The 22,193-nt window shown below is 36.6% G+C and overlaps 1 protein-coding gene across 5 annotated transcripts in view; it reads left to right on the top strand.

The window, feature by feature from the left end:
* The window catches only part of LOC139978188 (sodium/potassium/calcium exchanger 2-like), a 129,051-nt gene that overhangs the window by 13,615 nt on the left and 93,243 nt on the right, over positions 1-22,193 (top strand). For 3 of the 5 annotated variants that reach the window (XM_071988112.1, XM_071988111.1, XM_071988114.1), the window contains exon 2: positions 18,228-19,441. In XM_071988112.1, coding sequence (XP_071844213.1) covers positions 18,605-19,441 — 837 coding nt within the window. In that variant the 5' untranslated portion in view covers positions 18,228-18,604. Of the gene's footprint in view, positions 1-2,816; positions 2,994-15,936; positions 16,024-18,227; positions 19,442-22,193 lie in introns of those variants that run through there. The other 2 variants (XM_071988117.1, XM_071988113.1) reach the window with 2 other exon arrangements.

The following is a 22,193-nucleotide window of genomic DNA, read 5'->3' as shown; positions in this document are numbered from 1 at the left end:
GTCTGATAGGTTGGCTATGAGTACACATATGTATAAGTGTGTCTGATAGGTTGGCTATGGGTATGCATAAGTTCAAGTGTGTCTGATAGGTTGGCTATGAGTACACATATGTATAAGTGTGTCTGATAGGTTGGCTATGGGTATGCATAGGTACAAGTGTGTCTGATAGGTTGGCTATGAGTATGCATAAGTACAAGTGTGTCTGATAGGTTGGCTATGAGTATGCATATAAGTACAAGTGTGTCTGATAGGTTGGCAATGGGTATGCATATGTATGAGTGTGTCTGACAGGTTGGCTATGAGTACACATATGTATAAATGTGTCTGATAGGTTGGCTATGAGTATGCATAAGTACAAGTGTTTCTGATAGGTTGGCTATGGGTATGCATAGGTATAAGTGTGTCTGACAGGTTGGCTATGAGTACGCCTAGGTACAAGTGTGTCTGACAGGTTGGCTATGACTATGCATGGGTACAACAGTGTCTGCCAGGTTGGGTTATGGGTATGCCTAGGTATAAGTGTGTCTGACAGCCTGTGGCTATGAGAACAGTTTAAACTTCTTGCACTTAGTGACAACTATGTACTGTAAACTCAGAAGTAAATGTTGGGTGACTGCACACTTGCTATGTAGGCCCAACCTAAATCAAAATAAGTTATTGTTTAGAGTATAGGTCATAGGCTATTTAAAGGTCATCAATTGAACCCAATATGCTAAAAGTCAAATAGTGGTCATTCATTCTCCACCTCCAAAGTTCAAGAAGCATTTCACTGTTCTGTTATTTTTTTTAAATCTGACCAAGCCATCTCTTATTTTGTGATGGATATATTCTTTAATCTAAGATATCAAGGTAGAGCTCCCTATTAAAGGATGACCTGATGCAGGTATGTTTTAACAGCTAGTCTAGAGTTCATAACATTCACATGCAAAATATGCTAAATCTTTGGAATGCTCTTTTAAGGCTAAATTAGTCGGACCATTGTCAGCTCCTCAGTGCAAGCCGGAATGTTAATTGTTAATCCTTTGTTTTATAAGTCCTAATAACTATGCCAAAACATATTCTTTAAACTTCATATACACAACAGAGCACCCCTTCGATGACATTCAATACCATTTGTCTTAGACAAAATTGTACTGCATAGTAAACATGTTATTTGAGGCCATAAAATTATGATTGTTTCCTATTGAGTTTTGTGTTGCATCTGAGGAACTGACCTAATAGTCAGTGTTAGACTTTATGATTCAGTCACTTTAATTGATGAACCTCAGCTGTTTGAAGGGTCATTTTCTCCACAATTAAATGTGCTGTAGAAAAAAAAACCTGGAATAGTAGCAGTCTTAGGTTTTCAATGGTCTACAACATATTAAAATTTGTGTCCCACACATGCAGTGTAGTCTTTTATTTTCTCATTTTAAAACAAAACGAACCATAATATGATGTTGGAATGTTGTTGTTCCTGTTGGGATCTTGGTGGACTTAATGAGGCAGGTTTATCATCATTTGACCTTTAATAAATCATGCCCGTAATTTTCCACTATATATGCTATCCTGTTGTTGCAATTTCAATGCCAAATACAACAGGCCAGCCAACTTGTCAATGTTTTTTTGTTCAATAAATATTTATAACTAACGCAGAAGTAGGTAATTAGTAAAAATAATAACATTAGAAGAAAAATGCCAGGCAAAATGTTCTTTAACTTACAAAGTTTGATCTCCTCTTATTTTTCAAACCGAGGCAATTTGCCTTTTTGGATAGATTTGTCTGATGGGTAATTTTTTTGCCGCAGTGTAAGACATTGAAGACTTATGATGTTAATTACTTGTTAATTACTTCAATCCAGACACGTCTTCTCTCTGCATTAGAGATTCTGACATCTAGTAGTGTGTCTTACCGTAATCATCATAGTGCATTCGAGGTTGCAGCCTTTGGAAATTGTTTGCTCTAACAAAATTAACAAGGCTGAATTGGACAAATGCTCGATCGTAAACTTGATAAAATTCAGCAGTGTATGGTAAATGCTCAGCTGTTTCTTACTCAGATTGTTGATTTTCACCTTATTGCTGAAGATGGGAGGTTGAATCTTAGTGTGAATGGCAGAATGTTAAACCGTGGCGCGGTTGCTGGAATGTTGACCCTTGGCCCGGTTGTCTCAATGGTGAACGGCGGCGCAGTTGGCTGTGTGATGGACCCAGTCTCTTAGCTTACTTCGTTTTCTTCCCAACTTCCATGGCTGGTCCACCGCCGTTTGAACCCATAGATCTGGCTCCCTAAAGTGGTCAGAGATTCAATCGCCATAACTCCGAGTCTGTATTTCCTTTAAACGGTAACTACTCCCTATACCTACAACGTATGAACCAACACTTAACCCTATGAGAAACATGCCATGCCCATTCTACCTACAACCAACCAATCAAATACTATTTAATACATAATTGCATGCCGGCTATAATTCACCCAGATTTAACATGTCTAACTATAGATTTACTGACCTCTAAAACCTGGTCTATGTTGTTCATAAATCAAGGAAGTGACAACCCCCCTATCAGAATTAATCTAGATAATTCCCGTAAAGCGTCTAATATTTTGGAGAACCGACCCAAGTATGACAGTTCATTGGGGGAAGTACCTGCTAACAACGACAAATACGGGGCTTTGTAGTGTGTTACAGTATAGCTTATTTGTAGAATATGTACATATTATACCTATTTGATTCATGTAGGCTCTCTACCAGTGAATTTGAGTTGTGATATACCGGTATATATTGATAACCAAAACTTCACTCTGCAGTAGTGCATTCAGTGCTGCATATATACAACCAGTGTGTAAATTGAAGTAGTCTGGAAGCCACTTCCGCTCAAGCGCTCCCTGCACAGGAAGGATCAGAGTAGGTGATAGGTGTAAATGGACCTGGATCAAGGCATGTTATGGTTCACTGGTAATGTGAAGATCCGATCAGATCTGGGTCTAGTGTAAAAACGACCCTGACATGAAGGTACATCATTTCATTATTATTGCTATGCAGCTGTGTTGAAGTAAGTTAATATTGAGCTGACTATTAATGAACTGTTATAGCAACAGGAAGCATTTCCTTTTATAGTACTCCTTCTAAAAAGTGACGCAAAGGCATTGACGACTCGCCCCAAACCGTGTGCCGTGCTCTAAAAAAGTTAACTTTCCGTCGCTTGCAAGTTAAGTGTTTCTCTTGTCGCTACAAAATGCAGACAGTAATGAAACGTGATACCTTGTTATCTTTAGCTGGACCTGAGATGTCTATTACTGTATCGTTTGTACACTCTGCTGTGGGTATTGACCGCAGCTGTACAGTACAGTACATAATTGTACTTCCAGGAATCCAGGGTAAAGCTCGTTGCTGCAAAGGTTGAGCTCACACGCGCTAAGCAAGGTACCTGGGAGACTGCTTGGGCCACCCCTCCTCTCTTACGAGACGGGTTAATATAGTGTCGCACGTTTTTGGCAGTTTGCCAGGGTTGTAACAACTCCTTGTTAGGTCAGAATGGAATGCAAATTAACAGGTGTCAGGCTTGTGAGCAGAAACCAGGACATGACCTAGATTTCCAGGGTAGTCAATATTCCGCGCGCGCACCTGCAGTTGGGATATTTGGTGATCACGTTTTAGTACGCATGACATGGGAAAACAAAAACCTCAAATGAAACTTACTGTTGGAATACGTGGATTTTACTCTTCTGATGTTCGGTTACAACTGGTTCTTATAATGTCAAGTTGAATGGAGCTGGTAAGCATCTTAGCGCCATTTTAAATTGTGCTCGAACACTTTTGTCATGGCCAATCAGTCTGTGGATCCTAAATGTTTTTTATTTGGCAAACGGACATTCAAGGGAAAAAGTCATGCAATTGGAAACTGTTTTCCTACATTCTAAGAAGTATAAGTTTTTTTACGTAACACCTCTTTTTTTGTTCAAAGTTTTGTTTTAGCATAGGCCTAGGCCTACTCAAATCAACTGAGGGAGAACAGGATGTTCAATGAAGGTTTACATATTTTCATATGAAAGGTCCGCCGTTTTGCGGCAAATTCTCTGCCTCTTTCAATACATATTTTCCAATAACACACTTCTTGCGACAAAAAATTACCATACGTTTGAGTTGTTCTTTTTTTTCAAATAAAATAATGTTTCTCGTACGAAATCTGAAAAAAAACGGGCGGCCATTATTTTTTCTTTTCATTGCTTTAATACTAGTTCGGAATACGTTGCTTCCTTTACAAAATATTATTTAATGATAGTTTAGATTGCTTGTAATCCGAATAGACACCCGGGGATTCAGGAAAAAGGAGGCCCCTTGTGCGGGCGAAAAACATGTTTTGTTTTTAACCGGCCCTGCTTCAAAGTTGTTCGGTGGAATTTTTTCTTTTCATTCCAACGAACCAACGGTAAATTAAATAAAAATTGACAAAGAAACGCTTAGTAATACTTTATTATTTCTTCCAAATGTTGACAACTATTCAAAGTAAACTAATCCTCCGTGGAACAGAACCTCTACAACTGAAAAATAAAGTCGGGGAAAGAAACACTGAATAGAAACCCAATTAACAAAAAAAATTCTATGCCATCAAACACTTTACCTTCGTCCCCTTCGCTGCAAAGTGAATATCACCTCTTAAACTACGATGTAAGAAACGGCTGTTTTAAACATCTCACTAACTCTTTCGGCGACTTTAATCCCTATTCATTGAGCACAATAGCATTTCCTGCGTATAAACTCGTAGAGGGATTATACGCGGTGTCTACGCGGCCTCTACGCGGCAATTTCTTTGTCAACGAGTTTATACGCGAGTGTACGTGTTTATACGTGTTTATACGATTCTGTGCGCGTACACATGTCCAGTTATACGTGAGCGGTACTGTATGTACTGACTGTACACTAGTGTCTAATTACCCGATGGTAGCAAGCTGTTTGTGTGTATTTTCTGGGATCGATGGTGGTGTCTAACACTTCTGTTACACCTCATTCGAAACTAGGTCAGATTACCAGCATCAGACGTTTCTTTTTGCACCAGTCTTCACACCCTTGAATGTTTGTATATTTCTACTTTGAACAACAAATTCTTCATTGTGTATATGCAACACGTGTTGTCCTGAGTTCCTTTTAATATTTTTTGTAATAAATAAAGAAAAGAGAAAAAAAGAAGAGAAAAACCCAGATCATTTGGGAATATGTTACAAACTGTGTTAAATTCAGCATGAATGCCCTATATTTATATTGCACATTTGAATAATATAATTCCATTAATACCTGCTTGAGTGCAATGTTTTCCTCTGAGTGCAGCTGCAGTGCATGGTTTCAAACTCCTCTGGGAATTTTAAGAGCTTAATAGTGACAGTGTTTATCAATTTTGGACAGGTTTCTGCAGCAATCAGTCTTTCTAAATCTTGCGATAAGGAGGCACATTATTGCTTCTAAAGCTAGGCTCATGTTAAGGTCACCAGTATTGAGCCCAGATCTAAAGCTTGCTATAATTGCTGATAGTCTTCACGCCTTGATCAAACTTTGAGAATGCAAGAGGATCAAATACCACAAAGGTGTTCAACTTTGCGGTACAAACCCTGTACTCACTTTCAATGCAATCCTGATCTCCCTCTTGGGGAGGATCCTGGCCCCACAAGGATGATTAAAGGCATTGAAGACTCGCCCCAAACCGCGTGCGGCCATCTGAAAAAGTTAACTTTCTGTTGCTTGCAAGTGACATTTTGTTCGTGTCGCTACAAAATGCAGACAGTACAGTAATGAAACGTGATACCTTGTTATCTTTAGCTGGACCTGAGGTGTCCATCGCTGTATAATTTATTTATTTGTTTGCCACAAAAGTACAAAGTGGAGGAAGTCTTCCATAAAGCTTAAAAGCTTAACAATGTGGAAGACTCCCTGAAGAAAGAAAAGAAAAGAAAAGAAAAAACAAAATATATATATGTGTAAGAATACATGCATAGATATAAGTACAAATTAAATGTTCAACATATATATATAGTAATTACATACAGGTATAATTTAGTTTTAGTCAGTAACTAGCTATTATTTCCTTACAAAACCACTTCTTAAAGGATGTGACTGACTTTTTACTCTTTAAATCGTTCATTAGAAGATTCCATGTTTTTGTTGCACGGTTTTGTAGGCTTAAAGTTCCAATGGTGGTATTGTAGAGATTATAGTGGGCATGATTAGCATGCCTCGTGTTATGATTATGTACATCTCTGTTACTGGTTAAAAAATTGTCAAAGGCAGCTGGTAGTAATCCATTCCAGGTCTTGTAGGCAAATAATGCAAGCTTAACTTTAATGAGATCGTGCACTTTTAGTAAGTTGAGTTTCTTAAATAGGGGACTGGTGTGCTCACGTGGGGCTGAATGTGTTATGTGGCGAATGGCTGCCTTTTGGAGTATTATAAGATTGTTAAGGTTGGTGTTGTATGTACCAGACCAAATAATGGAACAATAAGTGAGATGCGGGACAACCAGGGTCTGGTATAGTGCTCTGAGTATGTTTTCCGATAGATAATATTTCAACTTAGATAATATGCCAACATTCCGTGCAATTATACTGCAAATAGTTGAAATATGGTTGTGCCAGCTAAGTTTACAATCAATATTTACACCTAAAAACTTAGTAGTATAAACTTGCTTAATTATTTTACCATCCATACATATATCTTTATTCCAAATAAGTGTATTACGAGTATTAAAGACAATGTAATTACTTTTTTGTACATTTAGTGATAATTTGTTGGCTGAAAACCAATTACAAAATTTATTTAATTCATTTGACACGTTGGAAGATAATGTGATTATGTCGTCGCTCTCGAAGAAAATACTGGTGTCATCAGCAAAGAGAATGATTTTGGCTAGTTTGGAGACATGACAAATATCGTTAATATATAGAATAAATAACAAAGGACCTAAGACTGAACCCTGTGGAACGCCGCAACGAATTTTAGCAAGATCGGATCTAGAGTTTTTATACAAGGTATACTGATATCTGTTCGAAATATAGCTTTCAAGCCAGTTGAGAGTAGTTCCTCTAATGCCGTATGAAAATAATTTATTGATAAGGATGGTATGATCGATCGTGTCAAACGCCTTCGCAAGGTCTAGGAATACACCAATGCAATTTTTGCCATTATTCAGACTAGTATGTAAACTGTTAAGTGCATCTGCCAAAGCCAGTTCAGTAGAATGTTCGGGTCGAAAGCCGTACTGTTCTTTACAGAGAATATTATATTGGTTAAGAAAATTAAATATGCGATTGAACATAAGTCGTTCTATGATTTTAGAAAAACAGGAAAGCAATGAAATCGGTCGATAATTCTCATATACATTTGAGTCTCCCTTTTTATAGATTGGTATAACCTTTGCCGTTTTAAGTTTATCTGGGAATACGCCAGTGTTAAATGATAAATTACATATATGGGTCAAAGGCTTAGCAATGAAAGGAATAACATTTTTTATAATACCAGGTTTGAAATCATCATATCCTGCTGCTTTATTGGGTTTCAAGTTGGAAGTTGCGATTTTAATTAGTTCTTCTTCAGTGACTGGGAATGTGAATATTGAATGACTATTGTTATCACAGATGGTTTCATGTGATTTACCTTTGTTTTTTATTTTACTAGCAAGCGATGGTCCAAGATTTACATAGAAATTGTTGAAGTTATTCGCAATGATATTTTCATCACTGGTTTCTTGGTCACCATCTTTGAAAACAGCAGGATATGATGATTCTTTACGGTTATTGTGCAACATTTCATTAATAGTACGCCATGTATGATTTGTGTTATTTCTGCTCTCATTAAATTTATTGTCAAAATAGAGCTTTTTCGAAAGTCTGATTACTTGATTAAGCTTATTACGATACGTTGTATACATAGACTTGTACATAACTGTAGGAGACTTTAACTGACGTCTGTAAAGTTTGTGCTTCCTTTTAATGGAAGTCAAAATACCATTCGTAATCCATGGGTGTTTCTTTCTAAAACGCTGTTTATGATTGATTTGGCGAATAGGAAAACAATTATTATAAGTTGAACTGAGATAATTAAAAAAGGTATTATAAGCAGAATTGACATCATTTTCGTTTAAAACATTATCCCAATATGTGTCCCTTATTTCAGAAGTAAACCGCTTTATGTTGTTAGTATTGTAATTACGTCTATAGATGGTGTTGTTAGATATGATTTTCTTCCCTTCCACTTTTAGAAATATCGGAAAATGGTCACTTATATCAGTGATGAGAACCCCTGAAGTAATCGTAGAATCATCGTTTGTAATGATGTTATCTATCAGGCTTGTAGTAATGCTACTAATACGAGTTGGGACAGTTATTGTAGGGATGAATCCGTTCGAATAGAGAATATTTAAAAACGTAGTTGATTTGATTACATTCGTTAAATCAATATTATAATCTCCCATTATGTAGGTTTTACAGTTTTTATTCGAAATGATATTGAAAATATTTTCCAGATTAACATTAAACTCATCTAAAGAACCATTAGGTGGTCTGTAGACTATGCCGATAAGAAATTTATCTTTTGAATTTATGTCAGTAGCCTCTATAAAGAGAGATTCTATAGAATTATTAAAAATTGATAGGTCGGGTCTACAAATAAAACTTATATCTTTATATACAAATAGACAGACTCCACCTCCCCGTTTATTGTTACGATGTTTTTCAACAAGTTTGTAATTATCCAATTTTATGAGGGGAGAAAAGTTATCATTGAACCAGGTTTCTGAATCCAATTACCGTAAAGTCATTATTTAATACAGAAATGAAAGTGTTAACATCGTCAAACTTATTGTTTAGGCTACGACTGTTGTGGTGGTACAGTGATATACCGTGATGAGGGGGCAGATTGTTATAAGAGTCTATGTTATGGTACTTACACGAGACATTATTTTCCCTGAGGCCGTTAATATCGTTGAGTATAGTTGACGCCATTAGTGATAACATTAAAATTGGTAAGTAAGAGAATATAAATCTTATTTTGGTTCTGTTTGTTCCCTTTCCCTTGTGTGATATCGCCTGGTGGTTGTGACGTTGGGCCTGGGGATGTTCTTCCTCTGTTGCTGGTTTGTGCTATTCTTTTTTACGACTATCCAGTCTGCTCCATCATTCGATGATAGGGTTCGCTTTATCTTTGCGCCGACTTGTTGATTTAATTCGCTCTCCGTTATCGGCTGAACTTTAGTCTGCCGACTTCTCTCTTTCAGGTCACTAATACAATCCTCATCTTTATCTTTTGTTAATACCCCAGTATTCGCAGGTCTCGATTCACTTTCCTGTGCTTCATAAGTCGTTGGTTTCTCTGTGTCCTCGTAAGTCGTTGGCTTGTCAATTGGGTTGTCGATTTCTGTGTCCTCATCCATTGTTTCCGTGTCGTCCTTTTCATCGCAGTGGTAACTCGTGTGGCCCAGCTTGTTGCATTTGTAACAGAGGATTTCAGGGCAGCGGTTCCTTGAATGCCCTTGTTGACCGCACTCTCTACACGTGTATTGTGGGCACTCTCGCATTATGTGATCATCTGATAAGCAGAGATTACACACCCGTGATTGTCCATTGTGCTTTAATCTTAAGTGAGTTCCCTCTATAGTGATTGCGTACGGTAGAGACTTTACACTGTTTGGTAATTTGAGTCTAACATATCTGATGCCATTTTCTATGTCGGGGTAGTCTTCGTAATATTTACGTACCCATGGGGATCTTAGTCTGCATCCGTATTCTTCCAGTTTTCTGGAGATTTCATCATCGGTAATGTACATTGGGACTCCAAAAACACTTACGGTTATTATGGTCTTGGTCACTCCCATGATGTCACATACCTCATTCCCTATTTTTAATCCAGTTTCTTGGATAAGTTCTGCATCTTCTTTGTTTTTTACCGTTAAGATCCACTGTCCTTGAGTCTTAACACACCCGAGAATATTTTTCTTTCCAATGTCGCTGGCCAAAGACTTCAATATGTCCGTAGATTTAAAATTGGCATCAACAAGCTTCACACTGTTGGTTTTCAACACGAAACTGTTTGGCGGCATTTTCGCGGATCCGGTACTCATTTTCTGAGATAAAGCCTGGCGCCAAGTGGCGCCTTGGCACTTGTATCGTTTGAAAAAACTTGTACAAATTATATCAATGTTATGCCAAATTCGTAATAAAATCCTCCTGTTTCACAGGATAATGTTAAATGCCTCAGAATGAGGCCAGAAAAATGCACGAAAGACAGAAAATAAGTAAATAATCGAGAGCCGTTGAAGAGATGTTTCCGCTCTGATGTCAATGCGACTCTCGCATTGTTTGTACTCTCTGTATTGTTTATACACTGTGCTGTGGGTATTGACCGCAGCTGTATGTACTGACTGTACACTAGTGTCTAATTACCGACGGTAGCAAGCTGTTTGTGTGTATTTTCTGGGATCGATGTTGGTGTCTAACACTTCTGTTACACCTCATTCGAAACTAGGTCAGATTACCGGCATTAGACGTTTCTTTTTGCGTGAGTCTTCACACCCTTTAAGATTGCGTTGTGAATTCTCGCAAGAGGATCATACACCCCAAGAGCTCCATGTTACTCGAGGAACCTCGTCTCTCTCCCATGCAAAGAAACACTAGCCGCATGAGTCTAAAGGAGAGGTTGCACTGTTGTACTACAGTATAACTATTAACTAATTGAGTTGTAAGCTCTCTCATCACTCTGACATTGTTACTCCTCGTCGTTGATCTACCACCGTTTCTCAAATGTGGCCGCATTTCTTAGTTCTAATTTCTAGCATACCGAGAGTCAAACTGTTTGACCTTGCAGAGCTGCACCTAAATATCCTACTGGATACATAAGTTGAATTTCCATAAACTTGCCTGGAACAATGTAACCTGTTCACCACCGCCCGCTGTGGATCGAGGTAACCTTCAGTTTGCACATGTATGTATACCTGTTGTTTTGATAATTTACGGAAGTCAAGCAATGATGTGTTATGTAGGCATCAGTTTATTCCTTTGCCAAAGCTAGGTGTCAGATCTCAGAAGGATTGATGTGTTCAGTAAATATAAAAGGTTTAGCTGATATGCAGTAACTATACTCACATAGACTTTTAACTCATTAAATTGTCAATCGTTAATCTCCAGCTCATTGTCTTGGAATAATTTGCAGATTTTCTGCTATCATCTCTAGGCTATACTCACAAAATTTTCAATAACTAAATTTGAGCACCCAAAAATCTGGGAGCTTTAGCAGTTTACTTTTAATCCGAAACGAGTAGGAATTTTTTTCCCACTTTCATTTTGCCAACTTGCATTAATTTGTAGACAATGCAGACAGATTAATTAGTTACATACTTGATTGTGATCGAGTTGGGTTTATTAAGTATCGGTTGTGGATGTATATTAGGGCACATAAATTTGAATATGTTCATACCTACAGCTGTACCAGCTGATGTTTCTATGCATATTCAGTGTAATACTGATGTAACTACTCAAAATATAGGTCACATCCGCCTAGCTTTCGGCCTATTTCTTTAGACGACCCCCTCTACTAATTCACAAGCCATTAATACTCAAATATATACAGCACAAACTTATTATGTAAACAGTCAATAAGAGAACAAATCAGCCAGATATATGAAAGAAATAAAATAGCAAAGAATGGAGCATATTTATATGTAAATGTTGATTTATAGTGGTTATAAATTATAATGACAATCCTCTTTACATGTTTTATTAGACCTGAAAATTTATAATTTCCGTTTGTGGCAGCTAGGATATTACCAAAATAACCATTACCAGTGCAGTATGCAATATAAAAAAAAAGGAAATAATACCGATCTTTAAAGCAACTGTTTGAGTGGGTTTTGAGAAATATCACAATGCTTTATGGTACTGAAGTCTCATATCAGGGTATTTCATTTAGTACGACGCTGTCAAATTTTTTTTTTATTTGATCGATACGATACTTTGAAATTTGTTCTGGATGCAAAAATAATTTGAAAGCGAAATTTAACTCTTTATATACTTTAATGCACATTAGCCACATCATTTGTTGAAAAAAATCTGGAAGGTTGTCTAATTTGTTCGTTTTATTAGCAATCTTATTTAAGGTAATATTTGAGTGCTTGACATGTGTTACTGACCAAATGTAAGATCAGCTGCTTTAAATGCCAACGGCTTGTTTGCAAAATGTCTGTAAAAAATAAGTTTCTTGTTCATTTGTTCAAAATTTCATTAGTCTCTGTGACTTGAAAAAGCCCCTCATGTTTGTAAAATCTTGTCAAGATGATATTCTAGAACACTTGTTGATCATTTATGTTGATGAAAAATGACAAGACCATAGCTTAGTTTGTCATATTTCTTAGAGTAATTTGAAGACATGGTTGTAAATAGTAACTAACAGCTGAAGTGGAAGCAAAATATAGCCGTCATCCTGACTTTTTATGGCAGAAATGCTCGTGAGTTGTTATAATGAACAACTTCATCAAATTGCTACGAGAGATCTTGCTCCATTATTTTGGAGATCATGATTTGAAATCTGAGGCTCCTGACATATCGTCCATTGTATATAATTATGTCGTAGTGCCACCAGAATGTAAATACTATTTTCTTTCCCATCCTAACATATAAATAAAAAAAATCATATCTGGTCATCCTTTCATCTATTCTTTTTGGTTATACAACCATTTGGTTGTTGACATCATGATTGAAGATTTATATACCATTTCTATCGTATAGGAAAGATTTTGTGTCTTACTAACTAAATGTAAATATTTAGTTTGCAAACGTTTGTGGTTTGTGCCTATGTTCAGTCTGTTGTGACTTTGGTGGACTATGAAGTAACATTGTGTCTTTGTGTACCTGTATATATCCCTCAGTATAGTGAAGTTAGGTACTGTAGCACTAAAAGTAGCAAATTCAGTTCCAACTACAAAATATTTGACTGCAATTATCTCTCAGTTCATTTTTACTCTCAAAGACATTTTAATCATCTTATAATTCTTCATTTCTAAGAATAATTTGGAGAAGTAAACAACACCTTAAAACAAAGGCAAACTTTGAACACTTGAATCTAAAATTTACACAGTCAATGCAGTACTCAATTTTTTTATTTATTTTTGATGAGATTAGCATGAATATGAGGACATTCATTCTGGAAAAGCTGACATTCAAGATCTGAAATTTTTGATAATAAATCATTTCCCTTACACCAGCTAGGTTCTTCAGTCTTGTCTTTGGAATATTTCATATTAACAGAATGGTTTTTTAATTTAAGAAGTTCCTGGAATGGATACTAACAGTGGAAGGTACAAAGGAACGATCAGATTGAATACCAGGAGGAATGAAGACATATTATACTAGTAGCATTTACAAGGTTATACAGTAAACAAGGAAATATCAAGTCTGCAATTAATACCAGAAGTTATATAAGAAGTTCTCCAAGTACTTGGAGAGCGTATTCCTTTCCGTCCAAATATCAGTCAAGTCATGAAAATGTCATTAAAGGGTGTGAAGACTCGCCCAAAAAGAAATGTCTAATGCCGGTAATCTGACCTAATTTTCTAATGAGGTGTAACAGGAGTGTTAGACACCACCATCGATCCCAAAAAATACACACACAGCTTGCTACTGTCGGTAATTAGACACTAGTGTACAGTCAGTACATACAGCTGCGGTCAATACCCACAGCACAGTATATACAGACGATACAGCGATGGACATCTCAGGTCTAAAGATAACAAGGTATCACGTTTCATTACTGTACTGTCTGCATTTTGTAGCGACAAGAGAAAAACTTCACTTGCAAGCAACAGAAAGTTAACTTTTTCACAGGGCCGCACGCGGTTTGGGGCGAGTCTTCAATGCCTTTAAGGAGATACATCGGTCACAAACATGTTTTAAACTGGTCCTAGGTGGTCCGCCTATCTTTGATTTTTTGTAAAGGTCTTTGCTAAAAACAAACTTAAAGTCTCCTGCTGCTGTAATGGAGTCCCCTTTGAAATATATAAATATAAGTATTAGAAACCTCTGTGAGAACTTGGTCTATTTTCATTTGGTCCATATAAACAAACAATAGTCGGACTTTCTCTTGCCAGATAATGTCCAATATAATATATAAACCATAATTGTGGATATTTTCCATATCATTTTGCCATCAAAACTTGGATTAAATAATATTACGCAAACTCCACAACTATTTGTCTTAACGTGTGAAAAACAATCCCCCCCCCCCCATTCCCCATTCCATACTCCATTATCCCACATCATTCAAACTAAAAGAATGCTTTACACCTTTGTAAATAAGAGAACTACTGTCTACATTTTTTGAAATTGCCTTAACAGCCCTCTTGCTTTGTACGAAATCAAATTTAACTCACCAGCCATGACAATGCAAAAGGAATCCGAACAACAAAGACTTACAAAAGCTAACAATATGAATCCCAGGCATATATACAGTAGACAAAAATATAAGTGAAAAAGCACCATAAGTATATATACATAGTTATAATATAGAGCAACAGTAGCAATGAGGTTAAAAAAAAAAAAAAAAAAAAAACTTCAGTATAAAATGTTTCCTGAAAGGTTATTAGGGCGTTATTTTTTTGAAGAACTTAGCATGCGTAGACTCCGGAAGTGTGACCTAATTAATTCGCAGATGACATTGCAGGAGTCTACCTGTACCGTGTAAGATTTGACGCAGGTCTCAACTTGTAATGCGTAAGGTTGGCATGCAATATACATTTGTGAGTAGTCAAGTGAAAACTGTATTTCAGAATACATAATAATAAATGCGTTCCTTTTACGTCATCTGCCGTACAAGCAGTTTTTTTTTAGATATAGATTCCCATTTTTTTTTTATAATTTAGAGCCAACTTACGTTACCCCTATCGACATAATGGACTAAGCTACAAAGCTCCAGGTCCATGAACTATTTTTTAAAGGGTTACCAATTTCTGTATGAAATACGCCATATTTTAACATTTAAAGAAATATTTTAGTTCTACATAATCATGTAATCAACATTCACTAATTTAATAGAACTTGCCAAGTACAATTTTAAGATTCCTTTGATAACTTTATTCTAATTGTTTTTTTTTTAACATTGACAAACAGTGCAGACCCTATGAATTTAGTAATATAGCAACCTTACAGAGAAATGATGGTCTAACAATCACTGGCCAGAAGATTTGTACCACAGTGTTTTCTTTATGTAGCTGTGCTGGACAAATCTAACATTACGGTAATTACTGACTTGGCAATCCGCGTTATAGTCATACTTGACTTTGTAATCCGCAGTCCCTCTCACAATTTTGCAAGGTCAGTAAGAGTGACTCCATAGTTTCCCCTTTCAGGAAACCAAAAAGAAAGTCAATCCAATGGGGAGAACAGCAACAGAATAAGTTTTAATATAGAAAAAAGAGGCCAATGTCAAGGGTCCAATTGAAACAAGGCTACACAAAGAAATATTTAGTCTACACTGAGACAAACTATGGTCAATGCAGCCCAGTTGGTTCTGGGGGAAAAAAAATTTAAGATAAATTATCCTCATATAATCCAAAGATAACCAGGGAAAAAAACATAAGAACCTGCAAAAGCTAGTTACACTCTTGGTAGCCTTCCACTTTGATCCTGGTTAAGCAAACAAATGAATAATTCTCAAATAAATAAATACATAAAGTGAATTAATGAATGAATGTATGTTTGTAAGAATGAATGAATGAATGAATGATTATGTGAATTAACGAATAAAATTAAATTTAAGCATCCATTTATGATTTCTTGTAAAATGATAATTTAATTATAATTTTTTTTGCCCTCCTTTTGTTTTTGCTGGCCATGTAGCCGTTTTCCTTTCGATTAAAATCTCCTCCCTGAGGTTTACCTAAATTAATTAATTCAATATGCTGGTATATTGACAATGAATTTGGAACTGCTTATGGCTGTTCAGTGCTAAGGCAGGCTGGTAACTTGTCATTTTCATAACTGATCTGTCGAACAGTGGCGGCCAAATGGTTCAGGTAAGATGATCTTGAGCTTCTTAATTGTAAAGTACGTTATGTTTACTGTACAGCTGTATATAGTGTACAGCATTATGATGGGAATGTAGGTTTGCCTTGAAAGCATTTCATAGAATTAATCTGATTATTGTTCTGAGTGTTAAATATATTTAGAAAAATACAGCATAAAATTAACTTAGACTGTTATTGAAAGCCTCAAACCAAAGTCGACAAGCTGAATAAATCATATTACTTGCTGTAGTTGGGAGTGGGTGTGGAGTGGGTAGTAAGACTGTCATTGACTTCAGTTAATTCTTATTTGGTCTATTGCTTTTCACTACAGGAAATTGTCAGTCAAAATAGGCTTTTGGCGAAGCATGCTAATTGGCAAAATTTACCTACCTTTCTATCCTTCGTAGTGCTCAAGACATATAAGTTTTGACAGACGGTAAAAGAACGTAAAACTAACAGAAGATAGGGAAAGGATATCAGAGGGAGATGGAATGTATGTGTGGGTGTATGTATGTATGTATGTATGTATTTTAGATCCTCCTGCAAGCAGGAACTCGCGAAGAAGCCTCATTGGCTCAAAGCCGCAAGCTGACCGAAGTCAGTCTCTTACATTCATATTTAACGTCCATGATTATGAATTGTCAATTGTCAACAACTCTGTAACTGGACGACATACATTAATCTGGGAGTGACTCAAACCGGGGACCTTATGATTGGAAGGCACTGGCGATAACCACTGAGCTAACACTCCTGGAATGATGGGGAACAATCCAGAACTGCAACACTATTCACTTCCATTATCAATAGGGCTGTTAATTATACAGAATGCAAAAAGACATTTATTCCATGAACAGACATTACTTCGACAATCTGACAATTAAGTGAAGTCTTAGGAATTGATGGGTTGTAACTTCTTTGGCAATTTGACTGCACCATGTAATATCCCTCAGTCTAACCCAGAGATCTGGTTGTTGCAAACATTTTGCTGCTAATTAGTGAAATATGAACCTTCCTGTGGTATCCATTTTCATGTCTCACAGATGCAACATCTTTGGTGTTCATGATATTTTTTACGAATTCTTTCCTGCTGCAGCTTTGTTCGACTGGAATTTAACAGATTTATGTTTTCATAGAGCTTCAAATGAAATGTTATGTTGAGACAAACTTGTTTCAAGTTTTTGGACAGTTGATGAAATTATGGAGGTAAAGTACATGTGGGAACCTATCAAGAGACCTGTGCATGTCACTTCATACCAGACACGCAGCATATAGAATGCTCTCATTTGTGTAAATTGTGTTCATTAGTGACTAATTCTGACATGCTTTAATTTGAAGAGTATGTGTAAGAAAGAACTGTGAACGATTTCAAAAGGATCTAGTTTTGTTGCCTTCATTTATGCCAAATGTTGTAAAAATAAATAGACTGTTAGGTTTCAAATCAAGTATATATGCGTTCTGGAATGCTTTTGTCATTTTATTAAAGTTTAATAGCTGACTATCGGTCAGTCAGTCTGTCTGTCTACAAGACAACTTGAGTATAGCCAGCTAGGTGTTATTTCCTGACACTATACTTATTTGTGTCACTCTGTGACAGATGATTTTTGTTTAAAAATAGGTGTAACTTTGAAAAAGTTTAGTCTGTGAGTTTTTCATTTCTTGTGTAAAAGTAAGTTGGCCTGACGTTTCGATCCTAGCAGGATCTTCTTCAGAGGCTAAATGACAAGTTACAGTAACAGAAGGTACAAAAACATGCACGTCAGGCCAACTTACTTTTTACACATTTTCTTACACAGGTTCTCTAGTGGATAAGCAGTTTGCTAACAGTTTTTATTTTATTTTGAGTTTTATTTCTTGTGTTATCCTAAAAAAAGAAAAAGCTGAAAAGGAACTCCATCTATTCAGTTTGTAGATGGCAACTGTACATAGCAATATCCCATACACTTGCAATACCATACAGAATTAACAGTGTCTCCTACACTCGGTTGATAGATGCTATAATACATTAGTATAATTATCAATAAGATAAGTTTCTCAATCCTGGGAATGAGACTAAATTTACCTTCCTATCAATTCCTACTGTTTGGCCTCTAGGTCATTCTCCTCGTACTTCCCAGGCCTGAGTCCATTCGAATGGTAATTGCCAATTTTCCTTGACTTTCAGACTGTCTTGAATTTTAGTGTGACTTTCTCTTTTCTCTCTCTCTTCTCTCTAGATCTCCCTCCCGCTTATTGATGGTAGTTATCAACGGTATGCTCTGATCACTGTGAGGAGAAATGCTGCATATTCATGAGTCAGCCCATCCAACCAATCACAGCTTCTTATTGTAGATCAGCTCGTATTATCAGAAGCTTGAGGGGGATATGTGCTCACAGACTTCATTTCCCCATTAAAACTTGTAGGGCATCCACGGAGATGAATTTTCGAAAAGCAAACTCGTTACATCCACAATTTTTGAGGAGCAGACCTCTGCTGTTATGGAAGTACTGAACGGCTACTGAGATATCGGAAGGAATTGTAAACAGGAGCAAATAGACAATCGTTGTACTCGAGAGATTCGACCATATTGGCTGGGTTTGTTTTATATAAGTCATGGCTGTACCGCACACTCGGAATTATAATCTCAAGATGAAAATCAGGAGGAAACAAGCTAACGTTTGGTGGAAACTTGGAATAATTTTCCTCCTGTTGATGCTAGCTTATTTTTACTTAGAAAGTCAAACGCCGGAGATGCACAGCTATGGTGTCGATACTCTGCAAAGTAAACTGCCATCCTCTCCGGCGGAGAACTCAGCGAGTAGTATCAATACTCACAGTTGTGGCAGACGACTGTTGAGCTCGACCTCCACAACCGGCAGTCAGGGGGGGATTTACCCTCCGGAAGTGTTTACTTTGGAGCAGAAGAGGAAAGGTGCAGTTATTCTACATATTCTGGGCATGATATATATGTTTGCTGCATTAGCTATAGTTTGTGATGAATTTTTTGTACCTGCCTTGGGAGTCATCATTGAAAAGTTAGATGTTTCGGATGATGTGGCAGGTGCCACCTTCATGGCGGCAGGTGGCAGTGCTCCGGAACTGTCCACTAGTATCATCGGAGTATTTCTAGCTAACAGTGATGTCGGTATCGGGACTATCGTGGGGTCGGCGGTGTTCAACATACTGTTTGTGATCGGTATGTGCACCGTCTTCAGTAAAGCGGTGCTGCAACTGACATGGTGGCCTCTCTTTCGTGACGTACTCTTTTACAGTGCTAGCATCCTCGTGCTGATTGGTTGCTTCTACAACCAACGCATCGAGTGGTACGAATCTCTCTGTCTGCTGGCTATGTACGGACTGTACGTCACCTTCATGAAATTCAACGTACCGATAGAGGGCTGGGTCAAGTCCAAGTTACACAAGAATAACAGAATTGCCAATGGGAGAGAGGTAAGTTGAAACTGATTTTACAAAATAAGATTTAATTCGCTTGATGATGAATTTATTAATATTGAAGAACAGAGCAGTAAATTGCATACATGAGGGGATATATTGTCTTAAAGAGAAAAATATTTCACACTGTTAGTTAACAATCTTGTCTGCAAATCTTGTACTAAACTTAGGCTGGAGATAAGGTTGATTTTGAATAGCTAAAAACCCTAGATTCTTCCAGGGAGTAGCTCACAGTAGGTGTGGTTTCACCATTGTGGATATTCTGTTAAAGCTTTTAACTTATAGTTTATAATCTTCTTGTTGATTTATCCTTGAAATATGATTATTTCAATTGCTTGCTTATCTATTAATGGTCTCATCTGTAATTAAAATTTCATCAAATTGCGAGTGTTTTACTGAAGACACATGTATCAGTTTCCTCAGAGGATAAGTTGGGTATATAAAAGAAAAACATTTACAGCTCAATTGCTGTGATGACAACATTGACTCTGCTGTTGCCAGGTGCATTTGTAAAATATCTTAAAACTTTGTTATCTTCGTCATGCGGTTTGGAGCTACATATACAGAGAAAGTTTCCATCGGTTCTTAATTGTTGGCAATCAACTTCACTGAGCCGCCCCCGAACTTCCCTTTAAGGGTGATGTAATATCATTTTAGTTGATTGCATGACTCATAGTCTGATGGCAACCTGATTGGGATCTCTTTTTGTTGGATGGAGTTGTTATTTGTTATTAAGCTGTAGTATTATGTAATATAATCAATTTGCATTATTTTACAAATTCAGCTTTCATCTCACGGTTCAACTCTGGTCTTAGACGGGATTAAAATATCTGGATTCTGTCTGGATTTAAACTGTGTTTATATTACAAAGATTTGAGTTGGATCTCCATACTGCTATATATACATACCTGGATCCCTAAAGTGTAAGATGAGGAGGAGGCCGATAGATGATGCCCTGGGTAGTTTCTTAGGAATAGATGCCTCTTAAGTAAACATGCACATAACTTATAAGTAGACAAGAACTTATAAAAGTAAACTTACTCTTAACTTATTACTAGACAAATGCTTAAGTAAACATACACATAACTTATAACTAGACCAATGCTTAAGTAAACATACACATACTTATTACTAGACAATTGCTTAGGTATACATACACATAACTTATTACTGGACAAGTCTGTAAATGGTCTACGCATAACTTATAACTAGACAAGTGCTTATACACATAACTTATTACTGGACAAGGGCTTGAGTATACATACACATAACTTATTACTGGACAAGTGCTTAAGTATACATACACATAACTTATTACTTCACACTCATACTAAGTCATACTTACTTTTCCATCAGTAGTTATGTCTTCATGGAATAAGTAAAGATGAGACTTAAAGCTTGTAGGATAACCTTGATCAAATGGTTTCATAGTAGATTCAAATACAGACATGATGAGGTATGTCACACTTAAAAAGAACAGTATCTGGTTGGATGACTTGAAGGTAGTCAGGCTAATTTAATCGTCTGCAGATTCATCATGGTACAGATGATAAGCTTCTCGAATCGTCATTGGCAAATAGCGTCGCTTCTCTTTAACTTTTGTTCCATCACAAATGACAGACACAGAATCTTTCCTTTCTGGTGCCATACAAGAAATTGTTGGTCTGAGATTCATTTTCTGGCTCTGTTTTAGTTTTTCCATTATCCATACACGTGTTCTTGCTCGATATTTTCAGGAAGGAAGAGGCAAGAAATGGCAAGAATTGAAACAACTTCCATACATTTTCTTGGAGAGATTGTCAGTGCTTATCTCACCCTCTTCATTGCATGTAAAACTGCTTGAAGATGTAATTATAAGGTGATTTTTTCCCCAGTTCTTTGTGGAGTTGACAAGCTAACCACTGGCTGTCTCCTTTAATCATTCTACACTACAGTATTCTCGTTGTGGTTTCATTCCTTTTGGTCTCATTTATGCTTTTCGGATGAGCAGCATCCTTTCTTTCAGCATCTTTCTGCAAGTAAGAGGTCTAATCCTTATCTTTCTGTTTTTCATTAGCTATTAGAGGCATCTTTGCATCCATAGTCAGCTGCAGTGAGTAAATGATGCTTTCAGTAAGAACCAAGACATATCACAGAAAGCACTTCTATTCAGCTTCCTGTTGACATTTGTACACTAATAAATTCTATCCAATCCCCGACCTATTCACATAAAACTTAAGATGTATATGCGGCTATGGTTGAATCTTGAGATGCAACAACTGAATATATTAAGGTGAACATCAAACAGATGTACAGGAAGTCAACTTAAAAATGGCTTTTCCAAAGTTTTTGTAATCAAAAACATAAATACACAAAAAAGCACATTTGTCCCTCCGTTAATACTGGTAACAGAGCGACAAGTTTTAAACTATGATTTAGCTTTGAACAGTGAAAAAATTATTCATATAATTATTTCACATTTTGCTAACCTATATGTCATATTGCTCTTTTATAACAAAGTTTTATATAGTGACTTTGATACATTTTGCGAATCAATATCGTTGAATGTTTAGTCAAATATTCGTAGATTGAATTCAGATCTACAAATATTTGACAAACTGCTCATTTGACTTGCATAATTCCAAATGCCATTTATATCTTTGGTACACTTTTCAGGAATTATTTGTAATCCCTAATTCAACTCTCGCAATCAAAACCATTCATGTGGATACAATTAAAAGAAGATACTGCCGTAATGAAAGGATTGCAT

The sequence above is a fragment of the Apostichopus japonicus genome, chromosome 13 (genome assembly GCF_037975245.1).
Source record: "Apostichopus japonicus isolate 1M-3 chromosome 13, ASM3797524v1, whole genome shotgun sequence".
NCBI classification, from domain to species: Eukaryota; Metazoa; Echinodermata; class Holothuroidea; order Aspidochirotida; family Stichopodidae; genus Apostichopus; species Apostichopus japonicus.
Note: the sequence above shows the minus strand (reverse complement) of the source record. Positions and strands in the feature narration are given on the sequence as shown.